This window comes from Triticum aestivum, chromosome 3A (assembly GCF_018294505.1).
Source record: "Triticum aestivum cultivar Chinese Spring chromosome 3A, IWGSC CS RefSeq v2.1, whole genome shotgun sequence".
NCBI classification, from domain to species: Eukaryota; Viridiplantae; Streptophyta; class Magnoliopsida; order Poales; family Poaceae; genus Triticum; species Triticum aestivum.
Genome location: NC_057800.1, coordinates 575,896,130 through 575,910,994, shown reverse-complemented (window position 1 = coordinate 575,910,994; position 14,865 = coordinate 575,896,130). Strand labels below are relative to the sequence as shown.

The following is a 14,865-nucleotide window of genomic DNA, read 5'->3' as shown; positions in this document are numbered from 1 at the left end:
CCCCCGCACTCTGCGTGCTCGCCGCTCACCACCTTGGGCTTCACATTAAAGATCTTCAGCCATAAGCCGAAATGTGGTGAGATGCAGAGAAAAGCCTCGCACACGATGATGAATGTCGAGATGTTGTGGAAGGAATTGGGGGATAGATCATGAAAATCGATCTCGTAACAATACATGATGCCGCGAATGAACGGGTGGAGGAGAAACCCTAGCCCGCGGACAAAATGAGGGAGGAATACAACCCTCTCTTGGGGTTTCGGAGTAGGAACGATCTGTCCCACCGTCGGGAGACGGTGGCCGATTTTTTGGCCAGATACCCGGCCTCCCGAAGCTTTTTGATATGCTTCTCTTGGACGGTAGAGGCCATCCACTTGCCTCCTGCTCCGGATCCGGACATTTTCGAAAGGCCTTTGTGGGCGGAGAAGACGAACGCTCGGGCGTTGGAGCTCGGGCGAAGGGGAATGGATCGGGAAGAAGAAAGCGTGGGTGCGAAAGGGAGTCCTTATCCCCTTATAAAGGTAGCAGGGATTCTGCGCCTCCCCACTTGCCTGGTAAACTCGCTTATTCCCCAAGCGCCATGATTGATGGCGCGGTTGGGTTACCCACACCCGTATTGATGAGAATCCCGTGATAAGGGGACACGATCTCTGCTTCGACAAGACGCGCCAAGAAAACCGCCTCGCAATATGTGCAGTAGCTGGTTGGGGAAAACGGTTCGTAATGACCGGGCCATGGCAGGACGTAACGTTATAAAAAGTTGTCAGCAGATTATATTTGTGAAATAATATACTCTCTATGGTGGTATGTGGAATTTTGTTTGCAGAGTCGGACATGATCCTTGTGTTCAAAATCTTCTATGGAGTATTCGGAGAAGGAACCCGCCTTGCAATGCCGAAGACAATCTGCGCGCCGGACTCATCGTCATTGAAGCTTGGTTCAGGGGCTATTGAGGGAGTCCTGGATTAGGGGGTCCTCGGACAGCTGGACTGTTGGGTTATGAAGATACAAGATTGAAGACTTCGTTCCGTGTCCGGGTGGAACTCTCCTTTGCGTGGAAGGCAAACTTGGTAATTCAGATATGTAGATCTTGTCGCTTGTAACCGACTCTGTGTAACCCTAGCCCCCTCCGGTGTCTATATAAACCGGAGGGTTTAGTCCGTAGGACAAGAACAATCATAATCATAGGCTAGCTTCTAGGGTTTAGCCTCTATGATCTCATGGTAGATCAACTCTTGTAATACTCATATCATTAAGATCAATCAAGCAGGAAGTAGGGTATTACCTCCATCGAGAGGGCCCGAACCTGGGTAAACATTGTGTCCTCTGCCTTCTGTTACCATCCGCCTTAAACGCACAGTTCGGGACCCTCTACCCGAGATTCGCCGGTTTTGACACCGACAGGCGGCCTTTGGCCATGCGTCACCAGGGCACCACGCTCGGCACCCGCAGACGGCGGCGGTGCAGCCCCGCCACGACATGCTGCAGCCGGAGCGATGGGTTTTTTGGCGGGCGGCACCGCAGCCCCGCGGCCAGCCATGGCCCCGAGAGGTTGGATTCGCCTCGCCCATCCAGAACCGCACACCGGGAAGCCTGGTGTTCCGCACCTAGGAACCCTAGCAGCAGGTGCCGGCGCACGAGCAGGGGAAAGAACAATCGTTGACGTGCATGGGGTTTCGCTACGAGGAGGGATAGGGTCCGATTCAGCCTGGGTCACATACCCAGCTGACCCTGGCCCATTCACTCGCGGCCCCGACTCCCACCGAGCCGGCCCAGCGCAACCCAACAAGAGATTCAAATGATGTCACATGTCGATCGTTTCAGACCTTGATATTCCACATACCATGTTGTTTGTTATCATAAGACCTTGATATCTCATACGGGGTCTGCTATAGATGCTCTTAAGAGATGCGAGTGGGAAGAGGGGTATACGATGGATCACGGCAAACGGCTCGGTGGCTTTTACATTTCTGTTTTACCCTCCCTACTTTCTCCGTCCAAAATAAGTGTCTTGAGCTTAATACAAATTCGTACTGGAGCTAGTATAAAATTAAGACACTTGTTTTGGGATGAAGGGAGTACGAGAGAGAGACCACCTATCGCAATTGAGCTGTGAAATCAATAAAGGACGAGTAGATCCTAACAAAAACATTTTTTTCAAGGATACGTCAATGGTGTACCTTAGCTTTATAGAAAAGAGAAATATATGTACAAGAGATTATAATTGTGCTAGTTAGGAATCACAAGCCGGCCCTAACCGAGCCTCCACCCCACTCCCACACTCTACTCGACTACTCGAATACTAGTTGTCCTCCAAACGCTCATGCCATGGCCCATGTCCTCAAATCACCGAAGATCGAGTCCACCGTATCGCCCTAACAAAAACATAAGAGACGGTCGTGGCGGCAACGCAGCAGAGAGGCGCCTGCGCGCGTCGCAGCAAAGGTGCCGCCGCTGTGCAGCAGCGACGACAGGAGAGGGCAGCGTGGGCGGTGTCGTCCCGTCCCGTCCCGCAAGCCATTTCTCGCATGTTACCCTCACGCCGTCAATCGTCGTCACTCATCAACTGGCCACAAAAGGGGAGCCGGCGGAGGCGAGCACGCGCACCGTGACTCGGCCGGAATAGAAAACTCCACTCCCGATCCCACCCCGCGGATTCCCCGAGCCTCACTCCGCTCCGCCTCCCTTGCCCAATTCCGCCGCTGTCTGCTCTCCAAGCCCGAATGGCGGCGGAGGCCCGGGCCGAGGGCTCCGGGCCGCCCGCGCCCCCTCCGCTGCCCGTCCCCGAGAAGCGCCCGGCCCCGGCGGACGGCCGGGAGGAGGAGCGGCCCGGGACGAAGCGGCGCCGCGCGAGCGTCGCGGCGCTCGACGGCGTGCCCTGCGCCGCGGCCAAGGGTGGGGATGGCGAGGCGGACGGGAACCGTGACGGCGGCTCGTCCTTCTCCTTCCAGCACGCGCGCGGCGGTTTCGTGGCGCTGGAGACGACGCCCAAGTTCGGGTCGTTCAACCCGCCGGTGGCCGCCGAGCAGGAGGCCCTCGACCCGGAAGATTCCCCGGTTGCGAAGGAGGAGGAGGAAACGGCCACGGCCTCGGACACCGGAGCTGAGGACGGCAAAGACGGGAGCTCACAGTCAGTGGCGGCGGTGGGCGATCAGGGCCGTCGCCATCCGGGAAGGCAAACTGAATCGGAACGATGACTCCCTGGATTTGATTCCGTTTCTTGTCCGCGACCCAGCTTAGATTTCAAGGGCGTCAATGTCGTTCTCTTCCTTCCTAGTAGATCATGTGATAGTTTCAGTTGAAGGGAATGTATGTCAAAGCTTTGTTTTCTTATGGAATGGAAGATTGGAATTGGAAGTCAACGTTGATTCCCTTCAAATATACTGTAGAACCAAACCTGGTGTTTTCCCTCTCATACAGAATGCACCCACTCTTTTCTTGCCAAGTGATCTGGAAACAATTGTGATTCCTTACTGCGCATGCTAGTGATAGATACCTACTGAAATACTCCCTCCCTCCCTCCCTCCCTCCCTCCCATAATGGGCCGGAGGGAGTAGTTAGTTCCAGGATTTGCTCGATTTAATTACCGTTTCCCTTTACAAAATCAAATTTTCTTATCAACAAACTTGATGGTGTAGCTGCTCTTCTCATGTCAACATGTATTGAACAAATCCACACCTGTGTGCCACAGCCGCAAAACTGAGACCAAATACAGAACCTCACTCGGTCAGTCCACGACTGGTGCTGCCTCTGACAGTGAATCTTCTTTGCTAAACCTGGCATTCGACGACATTGGTTCCCTGTACCACTCATTCTCGTCGCGAGTGAGAAAGCGAGCCTCTGCACCAAAGACATGGAGGACTCAAAATTAGCGCAATACAGGTTCCAAATTGTTTGTTTAACACAACTTTTGTCTGTTCGGATATCAGCAATCCAGTTTTGTCTATGTGTTCGGCAATTCGGCTAAGCGTTTCGACCGTGTATAGATGAGGAACATGAATTTTGTGAAATGCAACAGGCAACATACCTGACACAAAAACATCCTTGTAGTCGTCATCGTCATACACAAACGCAGGTGGATCTGGGGAACCAATTCCAACTATAGTGCTTCCACTGCATGAAACATTCACAATGTTGTCCCTTTCAAATAGTTTGCCTACTAAATGCATTTCCAAATTCCAAATGCAGATACGAGTGTTGAATAGTCAACAGGGGGGTTATATTTGCCCTGATTGTTATAATCAAACTTGTAGCATGGAATCTCACACCTTAAATACGTTATTTTTGCTACTGAAATTTGACAGAAAAGCACTTAGGTAGCTTACAATGCTAACTACACAGCTAAATTTTAATATTTGGAGCTCTCAAAAAGACTCATCTAATCGACCCAAGATCAGGGCAAAGTATAATTTTCTGAGGGAAGTCAAATATAAATTAAGGCAAGACGCAGAGAATAATACGATGGTGATTAAAGCTAGAATAAGGCTACTTTGGAAAAAACAGATTTAGTTCAGCAAGAGAATGTGCCCTCCTTACCTTCCTGACATAAAAACAGCGCTGTAATCTCCCCGGTTGGATGCAATAAATCGTTTCTTCAACTTCTTTAGTGAACGCAACACCTCAAAAGCTGGAGGCTCTGATAAAAGAAAATGAGGAACATGAAGCAGTTTTACTAAATGTTCTCCAGCAACATACTGAAAAGACAAAGAATTGAAGATACATCTAGTGATAGCATATAACAAGTTATTGTAATCACACTCCATACCTAGATCATTTACACAGACATCTTGTGATATTCCGTTTTGCGTAATCTCCTTGAGCAAAGCCAGAGGATCAGCTTTACTAGTCTGGTCTAACCGGAGTCGCTGCAGTATACAAAGCTTGTTAAGAAAAGCATGTGCTTTAAGTTAAGAAAATTTAAATATATATTACCTTGTAAACCTCAGCGGTTGCGCATGCTTCAGGTGGCTTTATTAGAACCATTCGCAGATTCTCTGGCAACAGGTTCGGAATATCTTGGACAATCTGCATACATTTAACTTGAAAGTTGTAGATTATGATCAGCCACATCAGCAGTAAGGTAAACATAGATCATGGACATACATTTCCATGTCAGTTTCTAGTTTATACTCCCTCCGCGCGAAAATACTTGTCATCAAAATAGATAAAAAGGGATGTATTTAGAACTAAAATACGTCTAGATACATCCCCTTTTGTTCATTTTGATGACAAGTATTTCCAGACGGAGGGAGTAGTAATGAATAAATAAATTTTGGAATCTGAAAGGAACCCTCTATGAAAGTGGGTATTTGCTCGAACACAGTTGAATAAGGCAACTCCTGTAAATAAAAATCAATAATGTAGTATGGCCCAATTGCGATGTACTCCCTCTGTAAATTAATATAAGAGCGTTTAGAACACTAAAATAGTGACCTAAATGCTCTTATATTAGTTTACAGAGGGAGTATCAGCTAAACCAATTATCTAATCAACTGTCAATAGGTTGAAAAAGGGTTCAGGTAAGATACTTCACTCTTTCTGGTCCAGGATATTATAGATGCACTTATAAGAAATTGAATGATGGATCTGCTCCAATCATATTAATGTGGCCTGGCCTTTCTTCCAGATTTTCTTTCTAACATAAGAGTCCACATATAGGAAACTGAAAAAGATACGGAAGTTCTTTTGGGGAGACCCAGAATGTGCTATCAGGATTGTAACAAAGAGTTTCATGCCAGTATTACAGAAAATCATCACTCAGTTCTCAGCAACTTGAGGAAAGGTTTTGTTGGATTCCATCCTGGGGGAACTAAGCTTTGGGTGTTGGCAGGTGTCAAGGCACTCCGGCGTCTACCACTCCATGCCCTGTCTCCCTACGCCGTACCCTAGCTTAGCTAGCTCCCTGTATAGTCTTTTTCTTTTTGCTGTCTAGTTGTTTTTGTTTCCATAGCTAGGCTGCTTTGTATCGGTTTCAGTTTTTCGTTCGCCTTCTACTTTGCATCATCTTGATGCCTTCTTCTGATATACAATGACACATATTTTGGTTTCTGTTCGAGAGAAGAAAAAAAAAACACGCACATGCCTTAATGGAGTAGGGACTATTCACTGGGAAGTAGTGCTTCACATACCTCTCCTCTACCGGTACAATATGCTGCTCCTCGTGAAAAGAAGAAGGGGATATCTGATCCAATCTCACCAGACCATTCTTGAAGATCTTTTTCTGAAGCAATGCCACCACTAAACTGGTTAGCAGCCCATAGTGCAGTTGCAGCATTACTGCTTCCTCCACCAAGACCAGCACCAGTTGGGACCTTCTTATCAAGATGTATCTACACTTCAACAAGGACAAGAGTAAAAGATAAAATCTATAGCAAACATACCAAGTAAAATAAAATAACCTTCACTCCCTTTAATGTCAAAACAATGTATAGTTTACATACCCAAAAGTGCTTATCGGTGCCAGTTTTCTTGCGGTAAAGGTCAAGTGCCCTGATGATCTGCGAATTCATGAAATAAAAAAGTAAGGTAAGGTAATAAAGATGCTTCAAGTGTATTTGTAAGTCCATATAAGAAGTATCTATATCAAACATACCAGGTTACTATCATCAACTGGGACACCTGCAACATTGGTTGATAGCCGATCTTTGCTCTTACTTGGCGACAGTGAGAATTTGATAGTATCACCCAAACTAACCACCTGGTTCATATATATGATTATCAAAAGTGATACAAAGAACAGCTCTATAAAGCAGAACAAATCGTAACCATATCAATAAAAAGGAAGGACACACCACTATAACATAGGGCTAAGATCAGATCTGGCAACTTAATTTGGAGAAGGAATAATGTACATTGCAGAGCCAATTGTTTATTACTAGCTCTAATTACCCGATGCACAAGAACTTAGGGGGAAACTGACATATTAGTAAATAGAATTGTTATAGCTAGACCAGAAAAGATCATACAGCTGATAAGTTGGTACATCTGACAGATTATGCGAATAAAAGAAACATCTCTATAGATTTATTTTTAATCTTCCACCTGCTGGGTTTTCCCCCAAAAAATATTAATCTTCCATACTACAACTCCATGAAAAGATGAATGGTGCTAAAATTATAAAATCACCCTTTCCACATATGTTCATGCAGATATCACTAAATATCACTACAACAAGCACAAGAAATAACTCACGTGAAACAGAGAAGCCAGGTCATGGAACCCGTCTGGTCTCTTCCCGGTTATCCTCAAGAAGACATTAATCTACAAGGTAGATGCTATACAGGTCTAGGTCAATGGGCAAAACAATAATAACCAAATTTAACCTTTCCCTTGCTTATCAGAAACATAACAACTGATACATACTTTGCAAGGTGAGAACAGGTTGAGCCGTGTAATCCCGACATCCTGGTCAATCTGGTCGGCTAGCTGGTTAAACTTGGCTTGTGCGTCATACGTAAGCTTAACAAAAGAACACAGCTATAAATTAGAATACAAAATATGGTGGAGAAACAACAGCTGCAGTAGATTTTCTTAAATTGCCAAAACTGCAGGGCAGATAGTCTATGGCTGGCAGATATCGTAGCAGTATGTTACATCAAGGGAAAAAATGATCACACAGAGCTTGAAGCAATTCGCTATGTTGTAGCCAATACAAATGCTGTTCTCAGAGTGAAATACTGAATCTGTTGATACCATATAACTATGATGATACACTTGGTGCTTACTCTACAACACGAAGAAACGGAAGTCCATGACTGTTGTCCAGAATTATTTTATTAATTTGCAGTAAAGCATCATGGGATGAGCGGAACCACACAGGAAATTGCGCCGGTGACTAACTAATTGGAGGGGGTCAGAAATCACAGATGACGCCCGGAGAGAGTGCAGAGCAATCAATTACCTCGATTTTCTTCCTCCCTTGCTCGGCCGACGCGGCGACTCTTACGCTTGGAGACCGTCGGCTCCTGGTGCTGGAGCTGGAGCTGACGCCGGCGGAAGCCGCCGCCGCGGGTCGGGCCTGGAACCGGAGGTGCTTGGACGGGGCCGGGCAGGAGCGGTGGGACTGGTACAGGCTCTGCGAGAGAAGATGGGCGGAGCAAGCCATGACTGCCGCCGGGCGCCGGCCGGAGTCGGAGCTGAGAAACGGGGAAGGGAGCGGGGGGAGGAAGAAGAGACTGGGAAGAAGATAACACGGTAGCTAGCCGGCCACTCTGGCGGGGCGACGGCTTTTGGGCAGCGGCCTCCGGTCAAGAGGTCCTCGACATGTGTTTGGAATTTTGATGAACGTGAGATAGATAAGTCTGGGCGGCCTGACTAAACAAAGTATGCTACAGTAGTAGCAGGACAAAATGGCATCTCCATGCCTCGCTCTTCTCGCTGGCACGTTTCTTTTGTGCGACAACGCAGGAAACACGACCGATCAAACTCTTCACAGATCCTTATGTGTGACAATACAAAGTTCAGCTGGAACTGAACTGGTACAGTCCGATATACTAGTTTACTTTACTGCAGAATATACGGAGTAGTTCACTCTGCTCAGTAGACAGTTTGGGTGAACGTTACAGGCACCCATCACAGATTCATCATATATATCTAAGCTCCACACCACGCCTCCAGCTTGGAGCAGGAGCTCAGGGGAGTGTCACGGATCATAGTGCCACTCAGAGTAGGTTATCTGCCCAGGGTCGTCGTTGTAAACCGCAGGCGCAGGCTCACCCCCGCCTCCTCCGTACTGGTAAGAACTGGGACCGGAGCTCGACGACCCGAACGGCCAGAGGAACGAGAAAGGGCTCCCTCCTTCGTCGGCGCCGTTCCTCATGACAGGCCCAGGGTCCGCTCCGGCACCGTCAACCCCACGGCTCACGGCTTCGCCGGCTTGGGCCGAAGGTTGTGGACGGGCTGCATTGTTGTCCGATCCTCGCTGCGGCGGCAGCGGGTGGCGGCAAACTGGGCAGGAGTTGTGCTGAACCAACCAGGGGATGATGCAGCTGGCATGGTACAGGTGCTTGCACGGCATCTCCCTCGCCTCCGAGCCAATTTCAAATCTTTCCGTGCAGACTGGGCAGACTGGATCATCGCTCAGATGCCTGCGGGTTATCCTCACCACCGGCATGGAGTCGATCACGGACTGTGGAGCCGGCGCTGGTCCTTGACGGTTGCCGGTCTGCAGTAGCAACTGCTCGAACAGAGCTTCCAGGCTGGGGCCGCCGACAAGGAAGCCACTGAAGTTTGGACGGTCAGCGCCGATTCTGCGGCCTCCCCTGACAAGCACGTTTACTCCGCTGTCGTCGCTCCCCTGAGCAGGCATGTTGCTGCCGAATATCAGCCTAGGGCCAATAGGGGATGGCCTTCCTTGTGTAGTACTTGCCCAAGCTGCATTAGGATCAAACACAGGATTGCTGCCCATTTCTGCCATCCGGCGACGCATGAGGGCAGACATAGCATCCATCATTCCAAATCGTCCATCTAGGCGATCATCGAAGCGTGGCCCAAACATACCGTAGTTGTTCAAAGCGCCTCGTGTCTCACTGATCTCTTGTATGAAGCCATCATTGCAGTTGGGACAGATTATATCTTGTCCACGAAGACGAATTGGCCGACGGCACGCATAACACCAATGTGTGGCTCTGTTTGACATCTTGAATCTGTGACAGATTAAGCTCCCAGCATTAGCAGGCAGTTTCTATATTTTGTAGTACCATACAAGCAACATTTGAAAACATACACTAGCACAAGTGATTACTAAGTGGAAAAAGGTAAGCAGGATAAACTGTACTTGATTAATATTACGCTTAACTCATCATTCATCAAATAGCAAGTTTGCTCATATATACATATGTCATGAAGCAGAATCAATGTGTTTGGCTGCAAATATCACCTCTATATTTCCTAATTTGGGTTTCTATTGTTCATGCGTACAACAATTAACTCCGTGTAAATTCATATCAGGAAGACAACAAAAGAATGGTGTCAGAAGGTACTGTGCTACTGCAATGATAATCTCTTACTCAACTTATCACAGATAGAATGCAATCCACTTTGGCTACACTATGATAAAAAGAGATAATTGTATCAGTCCAATTGCATGTGATTTGTACCATATGCAGAGCACACACTGAAATGCTTTTTAAAAATGTAATTTTAAAAAAATTGACTGCAATTGAAATGCTTGCTTGTCACTGCATTTCATTACGGTTAACATTTGGGGGCTATAGTACAGTTTGTTCTTCAGTAGACTGGAAGGAAATAACAGATAAGAACAACTCACGTTTCTCACTAGAACTTATCCCACTGAGGTTTGGAAGACTGCAGGCAGTGCTTATTGCTGCTTTTTCTACGCTGAATTGAATTAGTATCTTAGATTTGTTTCAGGGATAAACCCTAACCCCCAGGGTACTACATGGAAAACTCACCACTTACGATTGGTTATGTATGCTATCCAAATTTCATATGGTTGCCTGTGAGCATGCTACAGAATGGTGTACTCTGAATAAACAAAGTATCACCTCAGTTTCGAATTATACGGCGTTTTGAATATTTCAATATGGACTACATACGGACAGAAATGAGCGAACAAACACACTAAAACGTGTCTATATACATCCGATTCAGAAAAAAGTTAGAACATCTTATAATACGAAACGGGGGGAGTAATTGCCAGTGATTTCTTAGTGAATCATCCACTTACATGATTACTGAGAATAAGGCTCTTGAACCAATTATCCTACTAGACCAAAGTTTAGCATTATTTGCCCATTACACTGCCTATGCTTTGCCTGTCAAAGCAACAACCAATTATCCACCGGATCCAGACGCACTATGATTCTGCTAAGACGTCAAGACGCGATACGAAACAGAGTGCACTTGCTAATAAGCTATCCAGCCTGTGTGAAAACCCCTATTTTGCTGCGTGGCTGCTGTGTTAAGTGGTGCAGGATGTGTATTTAGAACCGCTATGTCGGTGTGCTTTTGTTAGTAGTACTGCCAGATAAAAATACTGGAGGTTCAACAAGTTGTTCCCCTGAATCCAATTCCAATTTTAAAAGGGGAAAGAAAGATCTTCGTACCCAACCAACCCTAGGACCACGCAGTCGTCTCGTGCAAAAGAGAACAGTAAAGGCTACAGAACTCATAATCTCACACCTCGCGTCAGAAATCAGAACCAGTTGTTCAGGACCCATAATCTCACAACAGGCCTCAATTGGCCCCTGACAGGAAGGTAAACGAGAGACGAACAGCGCCATGAATCATCCAATGCATGAATCTAGCAAATCATGCATCCCCAATTCGGCAACAGTCCCCACACACCCCACACGCAGCCCCCAAATCTCGCGCGGCTGGGCACGGAAAGGGGCACCGGAATCGGCGCTCATGCAGAAACCTTAAGCGATTAGCACGAGGAGCGTCGATCGGGGTTGGTGGTACGGTACCTTTGATCCCGGCGGGGAGGAGGGATGGCGGAGGGGCGGGCGGTTGGGGCGCTGCTGGGAGTGGCGAGGAGTGTGTGCGTGATGTGTGACGGGGAGTGATCAGGCGCTGCGGTCATATAGACGCGGCGGGGTTTGCGGCGAAGCGTGGCACGCCGGTGGCACCGATCGAGTGAGCAGTGCGCCGTTCGCTGTACCGCGCGGGGCCCCATGGTATGGTTAGGTGGCGTGCGCGAGGGTTGGAGGTGGCGTGGCGCGCTCCAGCACCACTCGACCACCACGCTACGCGCGCTTCCGGGTCACCACCAGCAAGCATGGGCCGGAACGAGTATAAATAATAATTCTGGAGTATCAAACAATTCTCGAAAAAAACTTGTCATAAAAAGAACTAACGTGTGATTGGATAACTACAGGATGGTTGTGTTGTGTTTCCAGCCCATGAGGGGAAAAAGTGAGCTTACATGTGCTCGCTCATATGGGTGAGTGCATGTGCGTGTATGTTTGTATTGTGTTTCTCACAAAAAACTTGTTGTAGGCTAGATTTTACGCCGGCATAAAAATAATAAATTTAATTCTTAACTTATTATTTTTGAAGTACCAAGCAAATGAATCCCTCGACAGGTCTTCTTTTGTGGATCTGAAAAAGGAGGCCCTGAGCATTTCGAAGCTTACGAAGGATTTCAAAATCGTGAAGATTGATAGACAAGCTAATAGGGTTGTGCACGAGATTGGTAAGTTTAGTTTTGTTAGCAGGACCGATGGTGCTTTATGTAATAGCGTTTCGTCTTGCGTGGCTACTTTTGTAATGAACGATTGTAAGAATCTTGTTTTTGACTAATTAATATATGGGGGTTTAAAAAAAATTGGCCTTTCCTGTGCAAAAGTGTTCTTTTTGTTATGAAGAGTTGATAAGCACATAGTAGACATGAACACATATTTGCAAATGTTTATAGACAATTTTTGACACTTCAAACATTTCAACAAATTTAATGTTCATCGCAAGAGAAGTCGTTTTCACTTTCTTAATTTATTGACTTAGTTGTTATGATTTGTATTTTAAAGGGGGTCCGGGACTCAGTGGTTATGGTCAATTTTAAGTTTGGCAACTGTTAAGGTAACACCTAGTTAATCTTTAGTATAAATCAAGCAAGTTGAATAAGTAATGCAACGGAGAATGATAACTTGCATGAAAGTAAACAGTTGAGTGAAGATGATGTGAACATAGAGGGGCTTGAAGATGTTTTACCGAGGTTCGGATGGTTGCCGCTATCCTACTCCTTGTTGATGGAGGCTTTGAACCAAATGGTTCTAAGATTACAAGGACCTTGATTGCGACGCCCACCAAACATAATGTTTTACCATGGTCTATCGACCTTTCATTGTCAAGCCTCGCAAAGGGGTAGATCTCACAAATTAGGCGATTTCCTTGCCTTCACAAACTCTCAAGTCCTTCACAAGTAGAGGATGAATGCTCTTAAGTAACTGCCAACTATCAAGGAGGTGCACATCCTTCAAGAGTAACAACAAAGCAAAGTCATTGGGTATGACTGCTCCGCTCTAAAAGATCTTTAATCAAAGTTCTTCTCAAACCAATAGGATCTCTCTCTCTCTCTCTCTCTCTCTCTCACACACACACACACACAAAGGATGTGAGCAGTGTAAATAGAGATAAACACCAGGTTTGTGGTTTCAAGAGAAAGGTAGAATATTAGTCTTCAAAGAATCGAAGAAGTGTTCACAGAATCACCCATCACTTCTTGTCTTGTCTTCCTACCTAGAGGCTCTCCGCACCCCCCCCCCCCGTGTGGTAGTTGGATATGAGTAAAAATGAGTTGAATGGCTTGCCACAACAATGGCGCATGCAGATTTATATATAGAGCTCGACAAAAATCTAACCATTACTTGAAAAAATAACTAGCTCAGAAGTTCCAAAGTGGAGGAAAAAGATTATTTGGAACTTCAAAATGCGTTCAAAATTTGAACGGCCAGAACAATTCTTGGGAAACGTAGGATAATACAGTACTCAAAAGTACCGGGATAAGAATAAGCAGTCCAGAAGACCAAAATGTGACTTTTGTGTGTAGAGAACTAACTCGGAAGTACCAGGTAAAACAAACTGTTCTGTATACCATAGTAGATGGAAAAGTTCTCAAACAAGGATCATCCATAAATATCAAGGTCACACCTTAGAAGTACCAGATGAAAAAGCTCAGAGGTACCGGGAATTGTATTGTGAACATATAGAGAAGCAACTAAAAGGAGTTCAGAATTGTCGTGTAAAAATTAAAACTTCAAACATGCCATTAGCACAAGAATCACGTATAAATAAACACATCATGTTAAAATAGACTTTTATTGATGAGCGGAGGTATAGTCTCGAATATATGCATATGTGCCTTCGTAAAATAAGAGTTTAAGCTTAAGATTTCAGAACCCTCCTAAACTAGATTGTTTCCCTTCTACTTAATGAATATCCAGAGATTTTATCTCGAGTGTATACTACGTTGCTATTAATAGAAATATCTGCTAGCATAGTTGGTTTAACTTGAATTAACTGTTTTGTTTCTTGGTTTCCAAAATTTTAAAACTTTCAGAAAAATGTGCTTACAATTTTGAAACTAATGATTTTTATTTGTGTGTATTGAATGATATCGTTATAACTCGAAGACTAATTTATAAAATCCCAGATCTATTATTGGCTCAAATAAGCAAAGCATGATATGGTAGAGTCATTTTTAGTCAAATAACAACTAGCCATGTTATCTTCTGGTACAGTGTAGCTTCCATGTCGTAGCTTTGATCTTCAAGAAGAAAGGGATTGTGTTTGTTTCGCCAGTGACTATTATACTTCTTAATCGTTGTAAATTTTATTCATTCCTCTACAACTTCAATAATAATAATTATATTTACTTTAAAGTTGGCCAACTAAACAAGCCCTTTACTAAACCACTCCATGTTTTGTCAGATTTACATGTATGTGTCAATACGCTTTGACACCGATTCGGATGCAAGCTTTCACACCGATCTGGATGACTCTGAGTCTCAATCTATATACGTATTGGACGTGGGAGCAATTAGTTAGAGTAGCTCTATGCAAAGCATTGTAGAGATAGATATTTGCGAAGTACACACGGATCTGAATGTTACAGACCCGTTCACTGAAACCTCTCTCACAACCAAAACATGATCAAACCCTAGAACCCATTGGGTGTTAATCACATGGCGATGTGAACTAAATTATTGACTCTAGTGTAAGTAGGAGACTGTTGAAAATATGCCCTAGAGGCAATAATAAAATGGTTATTATCATATTTCCCATTCATGATTATGAATGGGAAATATGATAATAACCATTTTATTATTGCCTCTAGGTATTTCCAACAACATCATCATCTTGCAATGTTACGTACGGTTTTCTTGAGCCCCAAAGTTCTCACAAATG

At 45.4% G+C, this 14,865-nt stretch overlaps 3 protein-coding genes across 3 annotated transcripts; 1 reads left to right on the top strand and 2 right to left on the bottom strand.

Moving 5' to 3' along the window:
• The first annotated feature begins 2,410 nt into the window (after window positions 1-2,410).
• Window positions 2,411-3,359, top strand: LOC123062327 (uncharacterized). The gene has a single exon (XM_044485787.1). The coding sequence runs from the start codon at window positions 2,721-2,723 to the stop codon at window positions 3,192-3,194; it is 474 nt and encodes a 157-aa protein (XP_044341722.1). The 5' UTR covers window positions 2,411-2,720; the 3' UTR covers window positions 3,195-3,359.
• Window positions 3,360-3,361: 2 nt separating this feature from the next.
• On the bottom strand, window positions 3,362-8,402 carry LOC123062324 (4-diphosphocytidyl-2-C-methyl-D-erythritol kinase, chloroplastic). The gene is made up of 11 exons (XM_044485785.1): window positions 7,898-8,402; window positions 7,360-7,455; window positions 7,189-7,257; window positions 6,590-6,694; window positions 6,438-6,494; window positions 6,126-6,326; window positions 4,930-5,022; window positions 4,763-4,862; window positions 4,534-4,633; window positions 4,025-4,110; window positions 3,362-3,837 (listed from the first exon to the last, which is right to left on the bottom strand). The coding sequence occupies exons 1-11, from the start codon at window positions 8,099-8,101 to the stop codon at window positions 3,725-3,727; spliced, it is 1,224 nt and encodes a 407-aa protein (XP_044341720.1). The 5' UTR covers window positions 8,102-8,402; the 3' UTR covers window positions 3,362-3,724.
• A 7-nt stretch (window positions 8,403-8,409) lies between these two features.
• LOC123062326 (probable E3 ubiquitin-protein ligase RHC1A) lies at window positions 8,410-11,714 on the bottom strand. The gene is made up of 2 exons (XM_044485786.1): window positions 11,427-11,714; window positions 8,410-9,641 (listed from the first exon to the last, which is right to left on the bottom strand). Exons 1-2 carry the CDS (start codon window positions 11,633-11,635, stop codon window positions 8,639-8,641), a joined length of 1,212 nt encoding a protein of 403 aa, XP_044341721.1. The 5' UTR covers window positions 11,636-11,714; the 3' UTR covers window positions 8,410-8,638.
• Window positions 11,715-14,865: the final 3,151 nt, after the last annotated feature.